This window comes from Lagenorhynchus albirostris, chromosome 9 (assembly GCF_949774975.1).
Source record: "Lagenorhynchus albirostris chromosome 9, mLagAlb1.1, whole genome shotgun sequence".
Classification (NCBI taxonomy): Eukaryota; Metazoa; Chordata; class Mammalia; order Artiodactyla; family Delphinidae; genus Lagenorhynchus; species Lagenorhynchus albirostris.
This window is the reverse complement of record NC_083103.1, coordinates 48,512,780-48,535,447: the sequence shown is the minus strand read 5'-3', so window position 1 is coordinate 48,535,447 and position 22,668 is coordinate 48,512,780. Positions and strand designations below refer to the sequence as shown.

Below are 22,668 nucleotides of genomic sequence, written 5' to 3'. Positions count from 1 at the left end.
TTTGCTCAGCTCATTTCTCTCCTTCTTTGTATTCTTCATCTCTTAACTAACATACTTTTTCTGCTTAATGTCCTTCACTGAGATGTGAGAGTAAGAGACCTGGGAGTACATCTAGAGTTACTTATCCTTAATCCCCACCTACATATTGTCACCAATTTCATGAAGAGAAAACCAATTATTAACAAATTTATTCTCTTCTATCTATACTCAGTAGCATCTAGTTAAGCAACTTTTCCTCCATACTAAAAGCAATAACTAGCCATTTACTCGTCCTGGATTTAGGCATTTTTTGTCAGCTCCAGACCTCTTCAACTTGCTCAGGGCTGCCAGGTGACCTTTTCCCACTTAACATTTAGACATTCAAAACATGTCATTCCTCATCTGCCCCCTACCATCTCTCTCTCTCTCTCTCTCTCTGTCTCTCACACACACACACACACACACACACACACACACATACATACACAAAACTCCTTAATGATGGTTTCCTGACAATGTCAAGACAATTCAATGGGGAAAGAATATGGTCCTGAGACAACAGGATATCCACATGCAAAAGAATAAAATTGACCCTCTATCTCACACAGTAGAAACGAACTTAAAATAGATCCTAGATCTAAGTGTAAGAGCTAAATTATAAAACTTTTAAAAAAAAATAGGAGTAAATCCTTATGACTTTGGATCAGGCAAGGCCTTCATAGATATGACATCAAAAGTAGAAGTGACAAAAAGATTGGATTTCATCACAATTAAAAACTTGTTCCTCAAAGGATGAAATCAAGAAAATGAACAGACAACCCTTAGGATGGGAGAAGATATTTACAAATCACAGAATTCATAAAGGACTTGTATCTAGAATATAGAAAGACCTCAGAAAAAGACAAATAACGCAATTAAAAAATGGATAAAGGATCCAATAGACCTTTCTCAAAAAAGATATGCAAATGGATAGTAAAGTGTATGAAAAGATGATAAACACCATTAAGCAAATGCAAATTAAACACCTTAGGCAAACACCTTAGACAAATGCAAATTAAAATAACATGAGCTATCACTTCACACCCAGTAAGATGACTATAATAGAAAAAAAACATATAATAACAAGTATTGGCAAAGATGTGGAGACATTGGACCCCTTCTTATACTGTTGGTGGGAATGCAAAACAGTACAATCACTTTGGAAAATAGCCTGGAAGATCCTCAGAAAAGTAAATACAAGATCCAGCAATTCTATGCTTAGGTATACACCCAACAGAAATAAAAAAGCCTATGTTTAGAAAAAAACTTGTACAAGAAAATTCATAGCCACATTATTCACAATAGCCAAAAAGTAAAAACAATCCAAATGTCTAAAAAACTGATGAATGGATAAACAAAATGTGGAAAATCCATGCAATGGAGTATTATCAACCATCAAAGGAACAAAGTACTCATACAAGATACGACATAGATGAACCCTGAAAATATTACGTTAGGTCACCCAGCCCTCTGTCCTGACTTTCATCTGGACACCCTTGGAGGTCCAGGCCCTCCTCCCACAGCTCACCTTCACAGACCAGGTCAATTTCCTTGGGGCAGGAAGTTTAGCCTTACTTTTTTCTCAGAGGTGCCGTGCTATTGAAACCCTATAGTTAAGGTTCCCAGGGCTTTATAAGCTTTGCATGTATTCATAAGGACCTAAGAACAAACATTTACAGTCTCTCAGTTATATAGATTAAAATCACAGATATAAGCTTATATCTGTAATGTAATTTTAAATTATATTCATAATTTTAAATTGATAACTTTTAATGATCTTTTTGCAAGACATGCCATTATAATGCCAGTGGTTATTTTTCCTTACTCATATAACTTTAGATATTTTTTATTCAGACATTTTAATTGGTATTTTAATATGGGGTACAGGTGTATTCTCAGTGTTATTAACACTGACATGAGGTCGGAAAGCTAAAGTTAAGACAATTTACAAGTGCCACCCCTGGCCTTCAGGTGTTCTCCAAGGCCTCAGAATTTTCAGCTCATCAGGTAAGCGGAACAGCTCTCTTGACCCTGGACGGGGCCCTGGAGTGCAGGACCTAATGCCGCGTTGGACAAATCAGCAGCATCTCCTCCCCCCTCGTCCCGCCCCTTTCCCCTTACGCCTTTCTGCTTTGGTGGAGGCTGCGGCAGCTGTAAATCCTCGGCTCTGATCCAAGATACAGATTCCAGGTTGGTGAGCAAATCCGTTTTCTGGCCAGCCACCGCTGTCCCCACTAGTACTCAGAGGTTGACGCGCCCTACAGGTTGGTTGGGAGGTTCGCGGGTGGAGGCAGGGCGAGGGAGACCTCTGCAGTTTTGAGTTGACTCAAGTTCAGGAAGAGAGTACAGAAGAGGCACCTTTGGAGCTGGGAGTAGCCTGTGTAAAGATAGTGATAATGAAGCCCTGATTCTGGAAGCTGAAGGATGTAGGGGAGGCAGCTCTGAAAGTTTTGATAGGGAATGATGGCAGACCCTGCGGCTGGTGTGGATCCAGAGGTCAGCAGCCCTTCCCCCCATCTCCAGCCTTTCTGCTCCAGGAAGTGAGCACCGTTTATCCTACCGCCCCCCACCCCCACCCCACCCCGCCCCGGGAGGCCCTGACTCCTCCCAGAGGGAGCTGGGAGACGAGCCTTCCGCATTCAGTCTGTGCAAAGGCCGGGCTGGCCCGAGAGCTGTGCATTTCCCCTTAGGTAGCAGGGCCGTGCGCGGTTGTTCAAGAAGAAAGACCAAACGAGTGAGCGCTCTCAGTTGCTCAGAATCTATGTAAAACTCCTTGGTTTGCTCAGAGGAGCTTTGACCACATGGAGCCTCACATCTGGAGCCTCCGTGCGCCGGTCACCTGGAGATGTATGCCATCTGTGGCTGGGCCACTTACTGTCACTTGAAGTGACAGGGCGGTAAAAGAAATGGGGTCCCTTCCCTTTAGGAGCTCATGATACAGATAATTTATCTTTTCATCCTCACTGTGAATGAACTCAGCGAGATTAGCAACAACATTTAATCTATCAATCAATGAAGACAGAAATGTGTGGTTAGGAGCATGGGTGCTGCAAACAGAGTGCCTGGGTTCAAACGCTGCCTCTGACACTTAGACGCTGGCTGTGTACCCCCCACCTTTTGTTTGAGCTCTTTGAGCTTGTCTCTTCCACCTATAAAATGGACAGAGTAATATTTATATTATAGAGTTTTGGTGAGGCTTAATTGAGGCAGAAGTTTAAACACACAGGAGAGTGCCTGAAAAAATAGTAAATACCCAAAATTATTAAGTCATTATTATGGACAAACTCAATGCCTACCTTAAAAAATGCAAAATCAAAACAATTTTTGAAAGAATAGAGTAGGGAATAAAATATGTACAAATGCACTATGATAAAGGAGACTATGACTCCTTCTGACATCTCAACAAGTTAAAATACAGCAGGGTTTAAACGATTAAGAATTACAAGTGGAATATCACAAATGCAGAAAAAAATGATTAGAATTTTATTATCTAACCTAAAAAAAGACACTCAGTTAATGGATTATCTAACACTCAGGGAGAAGAAAACCTGTGCAGGACAATATTTTAAGAATTTAGAAAGTTATTGAATCATTATAAATTTTGAATGCATGAGGCAGTGATTTTTTGAAGTTTAAAAAAAAATTTAAAGTATGTTCCAATTCAAACATTTATCGAGTGCTTCCTGCAAAAGGGCAAAAGAAAATTATTTCCTCAGCACAATCTCAACTCATTTATGCATGCAGTTGCCACGTGTTTAGATTTTTACCCTGTTTTCACTAGAACTCCCAGTTCGGGGGCAGTCCCACCCATCTTATTTCTAACTTTCATTCTGAGCCCCAGCCTGGACTAGTGTTATTCTGAAAGCCCTTTTAATATCGAATGGTGTGAGCTTTCATTCTAAAAGATGCTTCAGATCTACATATCAGTCCATTCTTTGGCCTCCCCCACCCACCCGCCCCCTTTTCTATTTTGCACCCTAAATTGCATTTACCTGGGAAGAAGGCTCCTGTGTTTAAGGCAATGCTTCTGAGGCCTTAATGTGCATACGAATTACCTGAGATCTTATTAAAGCGCAGACACTGAATTGGTCTCGGTGAGGTCTAGAGATTCTGCATAAAGAGCTCCTCTGGACGCCAGTGAGGCTAGTTAGCAGACCGCATGGCCTTTTTCTGGCATCTGCTTCTGATTTAACTGGCCCTAGTCGTGAATTTGGCCTGTTTCATTTGCTAATTTGATCTTCAAGGTTCTTCCCCTTAAGGTCTGGTATCTGCGCTCCTCACACAGCCAGACTTATCTTTCTGCCACCCACACTGCTCTTGAGATGTGTCCTTAGTCAGGGACTCTGTTGGCTTTTCTTGTGTCCTCTGGGCTGCGATCAGGAGTAGCTAGTGGTCAAGCCCCTGCTGGCATGTGGGCAGGGCTACGCAAACCCTTTCTAACTGAATGTTAGCCGACTCTGTTCCCCACGTTCCCTTTCCCAGCCTTAACTTTATACTCTTTAACGAGAGACATCAACTCTTACATAATCTTTTCTGTTCAAGATTCCTTCTCTGCCTTGAATATCTCAAGTAGAACATTAGATAGAAAAGTAATAGAGAAATATAATAGAGCCACATATATAATTTAAATTTTTCTATGGGCCTTACTAAAATGTTAGAAGAAACAGATGAAATTGATTTTAATATATTTAACTCCATGCTTCCAAAATATATTTAGAACATGTAATCAATGTAAAAAATCCATTAATGAAATGTTTTAGATTATTTTTTCTTACCAAATCTTTGAAATCCAGTGTGTGTTTTATACTTAAAATATCTCATTTCCAACTAGCCACATTTCAAGCGCTCAGTAGCCACCTGTGGCTACCATATTTGACAACAGTTATTACTTGTGCCTAGAAGATCAAAAAAGCCAAGCCTCAGTTTTTCTCATTGCATTTCTTCTATTTTGTTTTTGTTAGCTCTAATGAGTTATCATTTACATTTAATAAGTTAGCAATTTTAAGCATACAACTCTGTGAGTTTTGACTTGTATATAGTTGTCCAAACAACACAGTCATGATATATATAGGGGATTTCTGTCACCCCCCAAATTTTTTTGTGTCCCTTTGCAATTCATCCCCTTCTCACAGCCCTGGGCCCTGGTATCCACTAATCTGATCTCAAATAGTAATGTTTTGGCTTTTTTAGTATTTCATATAAATGGAATCATACAGCAACTTATCCTTGCTGTCTAGCTTCTTTCACTTTGCATAGTGCTTTTGAGATTTATTTTGTTATATATATCAGTACATCCATTTTCTTGGTTGGTAATATTCATTGAGGTCATGTTTTCAGCTCACTCGATCCCCAGCAATGCCCTATACTCACCCTACTCATCTATGCTGTATCTCACAGACTGTTTTCTTAGTCTGGGACACTTTCTCAGGCCCTTTCTCCTGTAAGGGCTTCTTGTTACTGAAAGGCAATTTGATATTTTTTATCCTACCACGCACTCAGGAGGGGAAAATTGGTGACAGTTACAGGACCTGTTACAAGACTCAATGGTCCAGTCACTTGGGGTGCATAGCCAATGGACACACCAAGTACTTTTGATTAAAGTAGAAGCATTTCTTACTTGTGACCAGTAAGGAGACAGGGAGATAGCTCTCAAAGTACTGTCTTTCCGAACAGCTGGATCAGGGAAGTTTTATGTCTGGGATACGTGCGTGTTCATGCAGGGGCAGGCATGATCTTCCATGTAGTGCAGGTTTCTCTAGCTTGCCAAAAACTGCAAGCAAGCAAGTGCTTGGTTGTTTGCTTAGACTGTGATAGCTTGTTGATTGGAACGCACTGTAACCTTTTTGAAACATCTGGTGTTTGGAACTTTATGCAACTTAGTGGTTAGTTTCTGCGAAACAAAGCACACCTTCGTTTAACCCCATCCCTTCCCTACTGCTGCCTAGCTGACAGACCTTGTGTTCTTTAATTATGCCCACACTGACCAAGCTGTACATCAGTGTACATCTGCCTTTGCAGGGGGAGCCAGACAAAGAAACACTGTGGAATTATATCTGCTCTCAGTCACCCTGTGGCCTATCCTGTACACAAGGGTCACAGCTGGGGTCAGGGGTAGTGTGCCTCCAACTAGGCAGTGCATTTGTCAGCTGGCTCTTCTTTGGTGGCCCAAACCAGACTCCAGCTAGGCAAACGGAGCATATGGCTTCCAATGAGTAATTCAATGCTGGAATAGTAAAAATAAATAAATAAGTAATCTTAAATGTCTTTAAAAAATTATGTGATTTAAGACTGACGTATATACACTAATATGTATAAAATAGATAACTATTAAGAACCTGCTGTATAAAAAGTAAATAAAATAAAATTCAGAAAAAAATTATGTGATTTAAGACAACAGTAATATAATTTAATGACTGAAAACTTTCAAGAATGAGAATAAGATGTTTTTCAGTGGGGACATACATATTAATTCAGCCCAGACAAAAAATAAAGTTAGGGTTAGTTCCAGCATCTTTAGTTGTCTTGTCAGAGAAGCTACTAGCTTTCTTAACTGACCCTTATTTATGCCAGGCACACAGAAACTACTGGGTAAGGTCCAGCATTCTCACATTGTCCTTAAATGCCATCTTATTAAATCTTGTTATGAATTGAGGTAGTGGATTTTTCTCCTAGGTCCAAAACAAGGAAGAAGATATGAAAGGGGGTGAGAAAGTGATGCATTCATTCTTATACAGATATTTATATAGAGCTATTCATCCACCAGACTCTGCTCTATCCCTATTTCTGGTAAAAATACTGAAGAGGCTCTTTTCCTCATGGTAAGAGGGCAGAGCACTGAAGGATTGAAGAGCAATGACAGTATAAATGTAGTGACAACTAGTTTTTATTGAGACTTTTCTACACATTGGCTCAGATAATTTATCACAAGCGTGCTATAAGGGAGGACTTGTTATCAGCAATACACAAAACATTAAACCACATCTCAGATCAGGAATTACCCCAGTGTTCCAGAACTAGAGACAGATAAATTCAGGATTCAGACCTGTGTCTGTGTTACTCCAGTGTCAGTGCCTTCTCTTCTCACCTCACCCTGCCAGGGCAAGGGAAGCAGCCTGAGTCCTGGGGATGTGCCACCAGGAATGAAGCAGAACAGGGCTGGAGAAGGAGCCTACACATAGCTTAGGAAGAGCTGTAGGATGCCTTCAAATGCCAGGAAGAAGGAGACTATTATGCTGAATCAATGCAGCCCAAAAAATGAGACAAGCACCAGTCAGGAGGTGGGTAGAAAAAAGCTGAGCCACTTTGTGACCTGAGCACCCTTGCAGGTTGGGGGTGGGGGGGCATAAAGGAAACATTCTCTTCCTTTAAGGACCAGACAACAACCTGAGGTTTGCATAAAACTAGATTATAACCTTTACTTTGTCACTTATTCATTCTGAGACCTTTGGTAATTGAATACCTTTTTAAGAAGTTCACTTTTCACATTTGTAAAATAGGTGTTATTAAATGTATCTTATAGAGTTATTGTGGGATTGGATTACATCAATATACTACCTGTAAAGAGTTCAGCCATTACCTCACATAAAAAGCGATCAGAAGATGGTCTCTGATTATTTTCTACCTTCCACTGTTCCTTGAAACAAACACCTGCATGCATATATACTTGCTTGCATTAATGATGATTGTCTTTGCTATGTGTTCAAAAATGGATGTGTTTCTTGCTTGAAGTCTGAATGGTACACCTCCTCGTAGAGTATATATTTCATTCACCGTTATCTCCCCATACCAACTATAGCACTGTGCTTGACTCTTAGATCCTCTCCCACAGCATGCCTTGTGTAAAAGCTGTGGGGTTGGGACAGCTCTGAACCAGAAGTCACAAGATAGCTTCTCCCTCTTATTTTCCTCTCATACAATTTTTTTTAAATTGAGATATAGTTCACAGACCATAAAATTCATCCTTTAAAGGTATACAATTCATTGTTTTGGAAAAATCACAAAGTTTTTCAACTAGCACCACTATCTTATTCCAGAATATTTTCATCACCCCCAAAAGAGACCCCAGACTCATTAGCAGTTATTTCCCATTCCCTCTCCCACCAACTCTTGACAACCACTCATCTACTTTCCACGTCTATAGGTTTGCCTACTCTAGATATTTCCTGTAAATGAAGTTATACAGTGTGTAATCTTTTGTATCTGACTTCACTCACTTAGCATAATGTTTTCAAGGCTCAATCTTGTTATAACATGTGTTGATACTTCATTCCTCTTTTTCCTCCATTTTTATACTTTTCTCCTATTAGCGATTCTGAAATACTTTCCCCAAATGCTATAAGACCTCTTTGTCCCGACCATTCCACCAGCATACCTCTGCCTCAGGTCGTTTTTCTGTGAACTCTCGCTAGAACATATGTGGCGTCGACTCTCCCACCTGTCCCCTCTGTCCCCCACACACAGGCACAGAGTTTTGGACAGGCCTGGTGAAATCTCTTCTCCCAAAGCACCAGGTCTGTGCCTGACTTTGACCACCTTCACCACCGTCTTTGGTTAAAGTTATGAGGTTTGAGGACAGAGCTTTGAACTAGGACTCTGGACATGATAGGTTTTGCCAACTCTACATTTTTTTTTTTTTCTGGTTTAAACTAGTTTAATGAAACAATAATGTCAAGAAACATTTATTGAGCATATACTATATTCGGAGGATTGTCCTGGGTCCTCCAGGAGATACAATGATAACAAATAGTCCAGATACATAGTTCTCAGGGGCTCTCAATCTGAGGGTAGATACACATGAAAACACCTAACCATAATACCAGACAGAATGAATCAGGGGCGGTAGCTGAGGGACAACTAGTAGACATAGCAAACATCCACTGTTTCACCTGCCCACTGTCCCTTCTCTTCTCACAAGTCTCTTGGTTTTCTTTGGGCAACCCCTTTCACTCTCAGTTCACAGTAGAGCTGATTCAACCTCCATGTCCAGGTTTCTTTACCTATAAAATGGGTATACTGACCCTACCTCGAAGCATAATTTTTTTTTAATTTTTGAATTTTATTTTATTTATTTTTTATACAGCAGGTTCTTATTAGAACACATCTATGATTTTATAAGATGTGTGATTTTATAAAGTCACTTACGTCTCTATTTCTTTATCAAGAGGCTAAAAATACTCTTATTAATTCAGAGTTTTCCTATGAGAGATAAAGAAAACAGGGGAATATGATTTCTAAATCACAACTGGTTATACAAGTGTTAATTGTAAAGATATAACATCACCTTATTGTGGTCATTTTTGTTTCTTTGGGTTTTTTGGGGAAGGTGACCATGAGAGATGAAAGGGCTCTGTAAAGAGCTGTTAGAAGGTAGACGTGTCGTCACAATAAATGATACTTTTGATCTTGGAGATTAGATCCTGGAGAGCAATGCCAGCACCATGTGAAAGAGAGGTGAAGGAGCTCATGAGAAAGGTCTAAACATCTATGGAGGGATGAGGAGGTTCTAGAGTTTTCTTCATCAAAAGTTGAGGACCTGTGTGTTGGACACTGAGCTAGTTCAATAATGAACAAAAGCAGTCTCTGATCTCATGGAGCTTATATTCCAGTGGGAATATTCAAACAATTAAAGATCCATAGTAGGTGGTGAGAAAGAAAATCAAGCAGGTAAGTCTACTGAGAGTGATGGTGTGGTGGCCACGCCTTAGCTAGGCTTGACAGAGCAAACTCTTCGGATAAAACAGGTAAGGAGAGAGTTGAATGAAGTCAGAGAGACATGCAGATACCAGGGTGAAGGGGCTTCCTTGCAGCAGGAACAGCAAGTGCAAAAATCCTGAGGCAGCAGCATGTCTGGTGCTTTGGACATTGAGGATGTGTTTTGGTGGGCTGAGAAAAGGTTAAACAGACAGTGCCCTACCCAAGGCCACTTCTCTCCAGCACATCATTGTCCCTTCATCCAGTAGGAGTAAAAGGAAACCGTGATCATTGCTCTAATGAGAGTGCAAATTGCTGTCTAATGTGAGCAGGGGCAAAGAACATGCTTGAAGTTAGAATGAGAAGCTCTTGTTACCCCAGGTGCTTGACCTGTTTATCCAGAACAGTCAGCCTGCCTTTGTCTGCCTCATTTCTTACCCTGAACCCTTTTTTTTGGCCATCTACCCAGGATTCTATACACAAGAAACACCTTAGAAGTCAGGGCTGGGCAGGCAGGAGCCAGGAGAGTGGCTACAATGACTTCAGCAGTCCTGGTGGACATCCAGGACGAAGTGACCTGCCCCATCTGCCTGGAGCTCCTGACAGAACCCCTGAGCATAGACTGTGGACACAGCTTCTGCCAAGCCTGCATCACGGGGGATAGCAAGGAGTTGGGTATTGGCCAAGAAGAAGAGAGCAGCTGTCCTGCGTGCCAGACCAGCTACCAGCCTGGGAACCTGCGACCCAATCGGCACCTGGCCAACATAGCGGACAGGCTCAGGGAGGTGGTGTTGGGCTTGGGGAAGCAGCTGAAGGTGGTTCTTTGTGCACACCATGGAGAGAAGCTCCAGCTCTTCTGTAAGGAGGATGGGAAGCTCATTTGCTGGCTGTGCGAGAGGTCCCAGGAGCACCGTGGTCACCACACGTTCCTCATGGAAGAGGTGGCCCAGGAGTACCAGGTGGGAGCCCAGATGGAGGGAAGGCAGGTGGGAACAGACTCCTTGGTAGATTATTAACTTTTCTTTATGCTCTAATCTAATTTCTTTGTAGTCCACCTATTTATGTAGAGGATGAACCTAGAAAAAGCCCCTCTGGCCAAGAGCAGAGATGTAGCTCTTTCTCGCTGCTCATGATTGGTTCTGAATGAGTGGAGGATGCTGCTCGGGGCCAGTAGCGGGCAGGGCAGGTTGAGTTCAGGGGATATGTTGGCAGTGAGAGTAAAGGACTTAAAGTGGTTCATGGTCAGGTTCTTTCCCCTGGAGAAAAGAGAATCAGCCTATTCCCAGTGGTTTCTATCCCCTGTTTATAAAAGATAACTTTGACCTTCTCAGTTTTTCATTCCGGGACAGGCATCTCCTGAGGTCAGCATAATAACCTCTCCCCCATTCATTCCATGTCTCCACACTGAAACAATTTGACACTTGATCCTGCTTGACTTGATGTGTTTCTTCCAGGAGAAGTTCCAGGAGTCTCTGAAGAAGCTGAGGCAGGAGCAGCAGGAAGCTGAGAAACTAACAGCTGTTATCAGAGAGAAGAGGGCATCCTGGAAGGTAAGAGAGATTCTTCTGAAGGTGTCCTGGGACGGGAATCAGGGCAGGATGTGGGAGCCGAGGGCAAAGGGGACCTAGTTCTGTCTGTTCCCTGATTTAGCTAGAAGAGCTTCCCTTTGCCTGTCCTTCACTGCAACCCTTCCAAACAAGGGTATTGTTCTTGGTGCAGAGCCAGGGAGAGAGAAGGGGGAGTTAGAAAACGAACATATCAAAGGGAATCTAGGTTTTTGAAGACAATCATGGGAGAGGAACCATGGCCATTGGCAGCCCTTAATTCCTGATTCTGGACCTTGTTCTATAGTTTCGAGCTCTGAAATTTGGAAAAATAGGTCATGCACAGGCCACTCTCAATATCGAAAACTGGAAGGGGAGGCTGATGGTGAGTCCTGAGAGGCCAGAGAGGCTGCTTGGAATCTAAATCCCACCTAGGAATCAAAGTCTCTATCTCAGAAGCCTAGATAAGACAGCCTGGGGCCAATGGTCTGAGAAGAGCTGAAGGGAGAATAGGAGAAGAGAGCAGGTTCTGCAGGACTTACTCCCCCATTTGCTCATTCCCCCCCAGTGAGACCTGCCAGGAAAGCAGTATAGAGCCTGCCTCCCCAACCTCTTATACAGGAGACCCTCAGCTCAACAGACTAGCAACCTCTTTCTCTTCCATGTTCCTGAAGAATCAGATGGAACCTGAGAGACACAGGATCCAGAAGCAGTTTGATCAGTTGAGGAGCATCCTGGACAGAGAGGAGCAGCGACAGCTGAAGAAGCTGGAGGAGGAGGAGAGGAAGGGGCTGAACATCATCGCAGAAGCTGAGGGTGAGCTGATGCAGCAGAGCCAGTCCCTGAGAGAGCTCATCTCAGACCTGGAGCGCCGGTGTCAGGGGTCAACAACGGAGCTGCTGCAGGTAGGAATCGCAAAGGAGCCCAAGGTCTGACAGTCAAGGCAAAGAGAGACTAACTTTCCTTCCTTTCTGATGTGGGACTCCTTATCTTGGTGGGGGAAGGAAAAAAATTTCCTTTGACCCTGTAGTGCCTCTTCCCTATTAAACAGTTCAAAGTTCATGGATAAAGCATAGGATAATTAAAAGTACAAATGCTAAAGGAATGTCTCATTTTTATTTCTTATGTATAAAGGATAGTCCAAAAGTTCATTTGATACAATGGAAAAGATCGAGTGATGTTTTACTGCAGCATTTCTCAATCTTGGTACTATTGACCTTTTGGGCTAGAAGATTCTGTGCTGTGAGGGGCTGCCCTGTGCATTGTAGGATGTTCAGCAGCATCCCTGGCCTCTACCCTCTAGATGCCAGTAGCATCCAACTAGCTGTGACAACAAAAAAACCCTCCAGACATTGCCAAATGACCCTGGGGAGAACTTATCCTCCCTCCCCCTGTTGAAAATCACTGGCCATTAGGTACCCGTTGTCTCTGATGCCGTGTTGGGATTGGTCAAGTGCTTTTCACTCAGCTTAGTCACAGGCAAACACATACCAAACTCAAGTACTTAGAGAATTTTTATGTAATTACCAGCCCTTCTTTGCTTCACTTTCTTCTCTAGGGCAGAATCATTGAACATGTTGTAATAGAAGTTTGAACAGGATTTTTGAGGCACAGACAATGAGCTCTGGTCTGTGTGTGTATGTGGATTGGGTGGGTGCAAGCTGTCAAATCCAAAGAGATTTGATGGAGAGATTTGAACTGAGGTTGAAATCTGAGCAGCTGTTGGCTTCATAGAGTGAATAGTGTGACTATTAAGTTGAAGCAGGATGTACCTTGTGACCTTCTGGAACCTTCAGGCTCTTCCTCATTTTCTGTTTGCTTTCTTGCTTTCCTCTTGCTCCCTTCCCTGGTGGAATAATAATTTCTTTACTTATACTTGGGCCCTAGTATTGGGGTCATGGGGTAGTTATTTTCCACCTGTTGGAGATTTTCCTCATTCACTGCTTCTGGTTTCACAACTTCAGTTTATTCTTCTTGCTTTTTTCTTCATCTTTGATGTTGGGTTGCCTTAATGCTTGCTCCTTCCCCCACTTGTTCTAGCCCCTTTACAAGTCTCTTCAAACTGGAAAAATTGCTTCGTAAGTGCAAATGGATCATCAATTTATATAATAGCTAGTCCAGGCACCTGTCTAGACTCTTCTACCCACTAGTTAGTATGACTGCCCAATGGTCATTTTAACTAGAGTGTTATCTCACAGTCAATTTTTCCAGAACTTGCCCATCACAGACACTTCCTCCTTCTCTTTTCCATGTTTGTTTGACATGGTTACCCATTAAGATTTGACAGCTGGATGCAAGCCTGCAGCTTTCCAGTTTCAAAATGTGAACCCTGAGAGTAAAGCTAAGAGGAAGAGGCATGAAGTATCACCCTGATTTGATCATTTGAGTTCCTTATTACAAGTATGCCTTAAAATTGATACAATCCTGGATCCACCTCTACCACTTTACATATGCAAGCCAGTTTGAGTTGTGTTTTTGTCAAATACAACCAAAAATAGCTCCAATACCATGAAAGTAGTTATTCCTATGTTACATAGATCAAACCATTGGCCTTTCCTTCTGCTGCATTGAGGTGTATAGAGCAGAAGTTAGGAAGACCAATTCGGAGGCCATGAGACAATTCTACTCAAATGAGGCAGGCAGTGGCAGTGATGATGATAAAGAGCAGTAAGGGTGTGAAATGCACTGGCTTGGTCTAAGATGGAATGTCAGGTAGTTTTTAGGACAGTACTTTGTCTACATTTGGTGACTGGATGCTGGGATCATTGAGGAAGATGGAAGATAACAGAAGAGACCTCATGGTTGCAGGAAAGGTAAGTTTTCTTTCAGATATCTTGAATTTGTGGTGCCCGTGGCTTATGTGAGGGGTATATAAAAGAGATGTAAGCAGAAGTACAGATTTAGGAATCATCAACACATGTGTGTGTTGAAATCAAGAAAAATACACAAAGTCAGAAAAGGTAGCATAGAGGGTTAGGGGAGGTGGAATTTGAGAAACAACCACATTTTATGGCCCTTGTGTCCTCAGCAACCAGAATGTGAGCATCTCGAGGACAGAAATCAGGACTTAGTCATGTGAGAGCATCTAGAAGCAGGCACAGTGCCTGGCAAATAAAAGATGAGGTACATATATAACACCACACACACACACACACACACACACACACACTCTGTTGTAAAAATAAAGGTACTAATGAATGAATTGAATCATTTCCTGACATCCCTACATAGGGTCTCAGGGAGAGTCTGCTTTCAGCTCTTATCTTTACTTTGTGGCCTCCATATTGGATCATCTCTACCTCTGTCATCATGGGGTGGTGAGAATGGGATGAGGGACATGGATGAGGCTGTAGTAGAGGACAAGTCCTATTACCCTTGACTTAACCTGTCTCTTTCTTTCCTAGGATGTGAGTGATGTCGCGAAAAGGTATGTGTAGAACATGACGTGGTTCCCTTGGGTTGACAAAAGACTCCTGTACCCATAGAGTTATCTTGTGGTCAGTGGGAAAGGAAAAAAAAATCACAAAGCAGGGAAGATTTAGGACTGTGGTGTCTTGAGTGGCTTTTCGTGAGAATTTGGGGTCCCCCAAAGTAAAGGGAATGACTTGGTTTCAATGGTAGGAGAATTTGAGTGGCAGAAGGTCACAAATTGGAACAGTAGTGTTCTTAAGAATCAAGGATTACCATATCACTGACTCCCCATGTACCTCGTGATAGAACTCCTTTTCCACAAACCTCTGTACCTGCTTCCAGTCCTGATTCTAGTATCTCATAGCTACCTCAAAATACGCAGGGATTTTCTTTGCCCACATACTTTATCAGAGGGAAATTTCCCATTTGCTTTTTTTTCCAAGGTCCAGAAATCAGCTCTTGGGACAGCTGCTTAAATTTCCCTTTCCCCCTTGGCTTTGGAACAGGCCATGCCTTGCTACCTAGTTCTCCTCAGTCTTCCATTTTTCTCAATTCCAGTAAAAATACAGACCCGAGGTCTTGAAAAGAGTGGCTCTGGCCCTGAAACAAAAAGATGTTCTCTTCTCTATCACCTACTCTAGAATTTCTTTCATCAAGGTGACCCCTAAAGTAGCCCACATACCTGGTACCTTGAAGCGCCTCACGAACACATGACCTATGGAGCCTGTTGTCCCTTCGGAAGTCTTTATTCTCAGTTTGGAGGTGAGGACGTTTCCTTTCTCCAACTGGCGTAATGTTCCCAGAGACCGAGAATCCTAAGAGGCTGTTCTGAAGGTCTTTCTCCCTAGGCCTCTGCAAGACCTTGAGACCTAAATCGCAGACTCTTCTAAGGGAGCCCTTCACCTGATACTCTGAAAGCCCTAGCAGCAGGTCCTGATGTCCTGCCTGTCAACACAGATACCTGTAGGCCCTCTAAGAGGGTGCTGACATTTTAAGTATTTTGTATCTTTTTTAGAGGTAGCAAAGGATTTCCCAGCCATTATTTTATTTAATATTATACAGTCTCTAGGATGCAGAGAAGGAAGGGAAAATTATTGTATTTTACAAAACCACAACAAACCAAACAAAGGAACAAAAATGAGGCTTTGCGGGATAAATCCTATCAACTTTTTTTAAAATTGATGTATATATAGTTGATTTGCAAGAGTATATTAGTTTCAGATGTACAACATAGTGATTCAATACTTTTATAGATTATACTCCATTTAAAGTTATTATAAAATATTGGCTATATTCCCTATTCTGTACAAAAGATATATTCACCCCAGTATTCATCGCAGCACTATTTATGATAGCCAAGATGTGGAAGCGACCTAAGTGCCCCTCAACAGATGAATAAAGAAGATGTGGTGTGTGTGTGTGTATATATATATATATATATATATATATGAAAGAGAGAGAGAGAGAGAGATACTACACAGCCAATAAAAAAAGAATGAAAATCTTACCAGTGTGTACACAGATGGTGAGAAGCTAGTTTTTAGTCCAGTTCTTCTGGCTCCTATGCCAGAGGTCTTTGCAGAATGATGCTAATTTTCTTCAAGGAGGAGTGTTGAAGTTCACCAGTGGGCCTGGGAGATGAAGGAGACAGGTGTTAGAGACACCCAAAGTTAGCAGTGTTGAAGATTCATAATGTCTGTTCTCTCTAGGAGTGAGCTCTGGACCCTGAAGAAGCCAGAAGCTCTCCCCACCAAGCTGAAGAGTATGTTTCGAGCCCCAGATCTGAAAAAGATGCTGCGAGTGTTTAGAGGTGAGGAGTTTCAGGGAACAGCGTTTGGATGAGGGATCATGGTAGTAGAGGAAATAAAAAGAATGTAGGGTTGGTATTTGGGAATAGTGTCAGAGAAAGAGATCAAAGAGGGAGGGACACAATGTGCTGAAGAAGATGCAGGTCATACTGAAGGGGGAATGAAATGGCCGGTTCACATCCTTATAGAATTCCCTTCCACACCTCTCAGCCAGGTAAGGGAGAGACAGCAGACCTGAGACTGATGGTTCTATATAATGTGATTGACTCTTTATCATTACAGAGCTGACAGATGTCCAGAGCTACTGGGGTAAGTAGAAACTGTGGCCTCTTTGAGCTGACATGTTCTTATCCTTGCCAAACATACCCCCACACACACTCTCAGGTATGAGGTGTTGCTGTTTCCACCCAGCCCCCCACCACCTAGCTCCAATTCCTCCCACCCATATCCTCGCTTCCTCTTCTCAGAGTCATAAGACCCACATACCCATTCTCATCTGCTGATGCTGTACCTTTCTCCCACAGAGGATGTGACTCTGAATCCACACACGGCTAATTTAAATCTCGTCCTGTCTAAGAACCGGAGGCAGGTGAGATTTGTGGGCACTCAGCTGTCTGGGTCTCATCTGGAAGAGCATTATGGCTGTGGTGTCCTGGGCTCTCGGCACTTCTCCTCAGGAAAGCATTACTGGGAGGTAGACGTGGCCAAGAAGACTGACTGGATCCTGGGGGTGTGCAGTGATTCAACGGGACCTACGTTCTCTTTCAACCAGTTTGCGAACAATCGGAATGTTTACTCCCGATACCAGCCTCAAAGTGGATACTGGGTGATTGGGTTACATCATAAGCACGAATACAGAGCCTACGAGGAATCGTCCACCTCCTTGCTCCTCTCCATGATGGTGCCCCCTCGCCGAATTGGGGTGTTCTTAGACTATGAGGCCGGCACGGTCTCCTTTTACAATGTCACCAACCACGGCTTCCCCATCTACACCTTCTCTAAGTATTACTTTCCTACCACCCTATGTCCATATTTTAATCCTTGCAACTGTGTAGTCCCGATGACCCTGCGCCGCCCAAGCTCTTGAACTTTCTGCTGTTCCCACCATCTGAGCCGTACCCTCTACTCCAAGGCTCTTCTGCATCTCAGTTTCTCCTTTCTTACCTCCGATTTTCCTGTGTTCTCACTCCTTTCCTGTTGAACATTTACTCAGTGCTAGAGCTGAGTAACCCAGTGGTGACAGTGAACATCCTTGACAGATTAATTACAGATCTTGAGATGGGTGAGGGGTAGCTGTCAACATTTTTCCCCTTTTTTTTTTTAAAAGAAAGAATTGGAAAATTTTATTCGAGCCAAATTTGAAGATTATAACCTAGGAAGAGCATCTCAGAAAGCTCAGAACTGTTCCCTCAACATTTTACCATTAAGCGTGGCATTTGGTGGAGATTCTTCTTTGTTGATGTATAGAATCAAATTTAGGAAATTCTCTTCTATTAATTTGATGTCAGTTTTTGTACTGAGTGGAAAGTTGAATTTCAACATATATTGTCACTGTAATTATTAAGATAATCACACGTCATTTTTTTTTTTAATCACACGTCATTTTTATTCTGTTCTTGGAATACATTGATTTATTTCCATTTTTAAATCTAACACAGATTTCTGGAATAAACCACTGTTATTCTTCATATGCAATACTGGATTTGTTTTTGCTCATACGTTGTTTAGGTTTTGTTTTTATCTCTGTTTATGAAAGAAATTGACCTGTAATTTTACATTCTTGTAACGTCGTCAGGTTTTATAAAATGCAATACATGGGCAAAGAAATTGCTGTTTTTTTTATGTAAGTACATATAGGATTGAGTGCTAAAATCCATTATAATGTTAATTTGGGTGGCTTTAAATTCAATTTTAAAAAAAGATTCTAACTTCAGTTTTTACTACAAACTTCATGGATCTTAAAAATCTAAGGTAGTAAAAAAAAAAAATCTAAGGTAGTGATTGAAAAAAAAAAATCTAAACACACTGAAGTAAAAATAGGAGAGAAGAGGAAAATGTTCAGTCCAATACAGATTTTTCTGTCAGAATGGGAGGAAAATGTAAAAAGAAAATAATCAATATGAAGCACTTTTAGGAAGAGAATGATTTCTTCTAGCTTCTCCATACCTCCTTTTCTTTATGGTCAAACATGAACAGCTTGTGCATGAGCACTTTGTCTTTGGGAGAGGGATGCTATATGCTTTTTGAGCTAACTGTAAAAGAAATTATGATGAGGGGGCTGTAAGGATGGAATGAATATCAAGGAGTTGAATATCAAGATCTGGCTGTCCACTATGATAGCCAAGAGGCTCCGGTGGCTGTTGAACAATTCAGACATGCCTAGTCTGAATTGAGATGTGCCGTACATATAAAATACACACCATATTTTGAAGACTTAGTTCAAAATATAATGTAGGGGCTTCCCTGGTGGCGCAGTGGTTGAGAGTCCGCCTGCCAATGCAGGGGACACGGGTTCCTGCCCCAGTCCGGGAAGATCCCACATGCCGCGGAGCGGCTGGGCCCGTGAGCCATGGCTGCTGAGCCTGCGCGTCCGGAGCCTGTGCTCCGCAGCGGGAGAGGCCACAACAGTGAGAGGCCCGCGTAAGCTGAGAGACAAGAACATTTTATGAAGATCAAAAGGATGTTAATAAATGAGGGATTTCTTATTCTCCAGTTTGCATGCCACATGCAAAAATTTTTAGTTATTTCTGGTCTCCAGATGACAGGAAAGATGGAGTCGTGAGGACTGCATGGGATTCAGTCTCAAGTCCAGAAAAAGGAAAAACAGCATGCATTCTAAGGCAAGTTGCTTGGAACGAACCAAAATTTGTTAAGCCTTTCTGCAGTATATCAAAATGTGTGTGTGTGTGTGCATGACTGCATGTGTGTGTGTGCCTTGGGAGTGGGGATTATATCTAAGAAGAATTTTTTGTTTAACTAAGAGTAAACATGAATTTTATTCCAAGCCATATCTAGGAGCAAATTAAAACTTTGCCTCTGACACAAGAAAACATTTGCGGGTAGAGAAAGAAGACAAAGTAAGGTGTGAGGTTTAAATGCAGACAAATGAGTAAGAAGAAAGTAAGTTTCCCAAGACTGAAGGAGAAGATACCGCCGAGAGAGTAGAAGCACAATGCCATCTGTAGTATACCCTATGACACACCTCCCAGATCTGCTTTTCAGGACCTGTGTACCTATCTCCCAGCTGCTGGGAATATCAGATACTGGGAGCTCACATCTGCACCCCTCCCTGGAATTGTCCTCAGACCCAAGGAACTACCTTATCCAAAGTTTTGTCCTATCACACAGGGTAATCCTCCGCCAATGACAGGATACCATGGGAGTACAAATAACTGGCTTCCTTGCCTCATTATGGGATAACACAGAAGGGCCATTCCAGCACAGGAGCTTCCCATAGTATCATGCAGGCCCCAGATGCAGCCTCACGGTGAGTCAGCTTCTCCTTTGACCCAATCATACATTACTAGTTTTTTACAAGTATAATTCCTCAGAGATCTCCTCCAAAATCCTTCTACACGCTATTCTATAACCCAGTTTGTATTTATCTAGGACCTTGTATACAATAACTGGAAAGATTGTTTCCAGTAAACTTTTAACTTTCATTTGCTAATTATTGCTGATCACTGCCTATCACTATATAAAGTATACCATGGAGATAAATCTGACTGATTTTGACCTCAAAGAGATTGTACCCTAGTGGTAAAAATTTAGCAGTGTTTTTTTTAAGCTAGAATGAGCATCAGAATCACCTGGAGGGTTCAATAGCATATTACTATGTCCCAGCCCCAGAGATTCTGATATAGTGAGTCTGGGGTAGTGTCCAATAATTAGCATTTATAATAAATTACCAGATAATGCTGATACCCATGGCCCGGGGACTACACTTTAAGAACCACTGATGGGCTTCCCTGGTGGCACAGTGGTTGAGAGTCCGCCTACTGATGCAGGGGACACAGGTTCGTGCCCCGGTCCGGGAAGACCCCACATGCCGCGGAGCGGCTGGGCCCGTGAGCCATGGTCGCTGAGCCTGCGCATCCGGAGCCTGTGCTCCGCAACAGGAGAGGCCACAACAGTAAGAGGCCCGCGTACCGCAAAAAAAAAAAAAAAAAAAGAACCACTGATACCCAATGATAACTAACGTAACAGCAAGATAAATAGACCTCTGGAAAATAATGAAAAGAATAAATAATCATGAAATAAGCCAACTGGGGAAGGCTTTCTGGATAGTATGTCATTAAATCTGAGCTAAGAAATATTTGGTGATGGGTGCTAGAAGGGAAAAGTAATAAGACTTTATAGTTCTGAGAGAGACTATTGTTCCGCTGGAATTATAGAATAGTCTCCCAATATGTCAAAATTTCTTAATTCCATTCCTTAGCTCAGATCCCAACACCAGCTATTCAATCCACCACCTTTACTGGGTTCCCTCCCATGACCATCTTCTTTTTTGTTTTTCACTTAGCAATTCCTTGTTCTTTTTCTTAAAATTTTATTGACATATAGTTGATTTACAATGTTGTGTTAATTTCTGCTGTACAGCAAAGTGACTCAGTTACACATATATATATTCTTTTTCATATTCTTTTCCATTATGGTTTATCACAGGATATTAAATATAGTCCTCTGTGCTATACAGTAGGAACTTGTTGTTTATTCATCCACATACCATCTTAATTTTCAGGACTATTTTGCAAGAATGTATCATTCCCCTAAACCCTCCACCTCAATCTAAGTCCTGTGATTTTACATACACACACACACACACACCATCTTGCTTAGGCTTTACATCATGATTAACAGATATAATTAATAAATATTTGTTATTTTATAGCCATATGTAGGTTCTTCCTTAGAGACTGAAGGGAAAAAAGCCATAAGAAGTGAAGTGCAGAATTGCTGTTTTTGGAAATTTTCTACATGGTTTTCTGTGTAGATGAGGCAAATACTTTGAAGTGAGAGTGTCTTTTTAACTCTGGCTCATATTCACTCTCTAGGTCTCCTCTGCTGTATCATGGAATTAAAGAATAGATTTTCTATTCCTCCAGAAACTAGGCAACATGCTCTGAAAGAGGTTATGTTCTCTCGCTGGAAGCAAGAAAACTCCTGCAAAAAATGTGTCTATAACTAATTCCCACAGATATGCTGCACCCCAACAATATACAGTTCCATCCTTCTTCCTTCCTTCTGATAGGGATTCCAAGGCTGGAAAATGTGAACATCTGGATTGGCTCCCCCTTCTTTGCAGTGTATCTAATAACCCTCATGGGAAATGTCACCATCCTGTTTGTGATCCAGACTGAAGCAGCCTCCACCAGCCTATGTTTTACTTCCTGGCCATGTTGGCCTGCACTGACCTTGGCCTGTCTACAGCCACCATCCCCAAGATGCTGGGTGTTTTCTGGTTCAATCTCAGGGAGATTGTGCTTGGTGCTTGCATCACAAGATGTACACAATCCATATATGCACTGGCCTGGAGTCTGCGGTGCTGACAGTCGTGGCCATAGACCGATACATTGCCGTCTGCAACCTCCTGAGATACAGCATGATACTCACCGATAAGGTGATAGCCATCCTGGGCATAGTCATCATGGTCCGGACTTTGGTGTGTGTGTCTCCTTTTAGAGTCCTTATCCTAAGCCTTCCTTTCTGTGATGCCCAGATCATCCCCCACACCTATGGTGAACCCCTGGGTTTGGCAAAGTTGGCTTGTGCCAGTATTAAGGTCGGTGCTTTCTATGGCTTGATTGCTTTTTCCATGGGATATATTGACCTTTCTGTGATTGGATTTTCCTATGTCCAAATCCTCAGAGCAGTCTTCTACCTCCCGTCCTGGGATGCCCGCCTCAAGGCACTCAGGACATTTGGCTCCCATGTCTGCTTAATGTTGGCTTTCTACCTGCCAGCACTCTTCTCCTTCATGACACACTGCTTTGGCCACAACATCCCTCATTATATCCCCATACTTCTGGCCAATCTATATGTGGTTTTTCCCCCTGCCCTTAACCCTGGAATCTATGGGGTCAGGACAAAACAGATAAGAGAGCGGGCACTTAGGATGCTTAACCCTAAAAGCTATTGATATTTAACCCCAAGAGGATCTTCCATGATCATTCAGTGGAATGATAAGATCAAAACAG

At 42.2% G+C, this 22,668-nt stretch overlaps 2 protein-coding genes and 1 long non-coding RNA gene across 4 annotated transcripts in view; 2 read left to right on the top strand and 1 right to left on the bottom strand.

Annotated features, from left to right (window-relative positions):
* Nucleotides 1-1,548: 1,548 nt before the first annotated feature.
* Nucleotides 1,549-22,668, bottom strand: part of LOC132526070 (uncharacterized) — a 32,577-nt gene continuing 11,457 nt past the window's right edge. For both annotated transcript variants that reach the window (XR_009542441.1, XR_009542440.1), the window contains exons 2-4: nucleotides 16,172-16,294; nucleotides 2,140-2,395; nucleotides 1,549-1,677 (exon numbers count right to left, since the gene is read on the bottom strand). This is a non-coding gene — a long non-coding RNA (uncharacterized LOC132526070). The remainder of the gene's footprint in view (nucleotides 1,678-2,139; nucleotides 2,396-16,171; nucleotides 16,295-22,668) is intronic.
* On the top strand, nucleotides 2,150-17,790 carry LOC132526068 (tripartite motif-containing protein 6-like). Its single transcript, XM_060159820.1, has 8 exons — nucleotides 2,150-2,208; nucleotides 10,178-10,667; nucleotides 11,163-11,258; nucleotides 11,927-12,157; nucleotides 14,657-14,679; nucleotides 16,373-16,473; nucleotides 16,754-16,780; nucleotides 16,996-17,790. The coding sequence occupies exons 2-8, from the start codon at nucleotides 10,245-10,247 to the stop codon at nucleotides 17,556-17,558; spliced, it is 1,464 nt and encodes a 487-aa protein (XP_060015803.1). The 5' UTR covers nucleotides 2,150-2,208; nucleotides 10,178-10,244; the 3' UTR covers nucleotides 17,559-17,790.
* LOC132525280 (olfactory receptor 52E5-like) lies at nucleotides 21,671-22,610 on the top strand. Its single transcript, XM_060157818.1, is given in 3 exon segments — nucleotides 21,671-21,830; nucleotides 21,833-21,970; nucleotides 21,973-22,610. Coding segments are annotated over 3 exon segments (936 nt in total).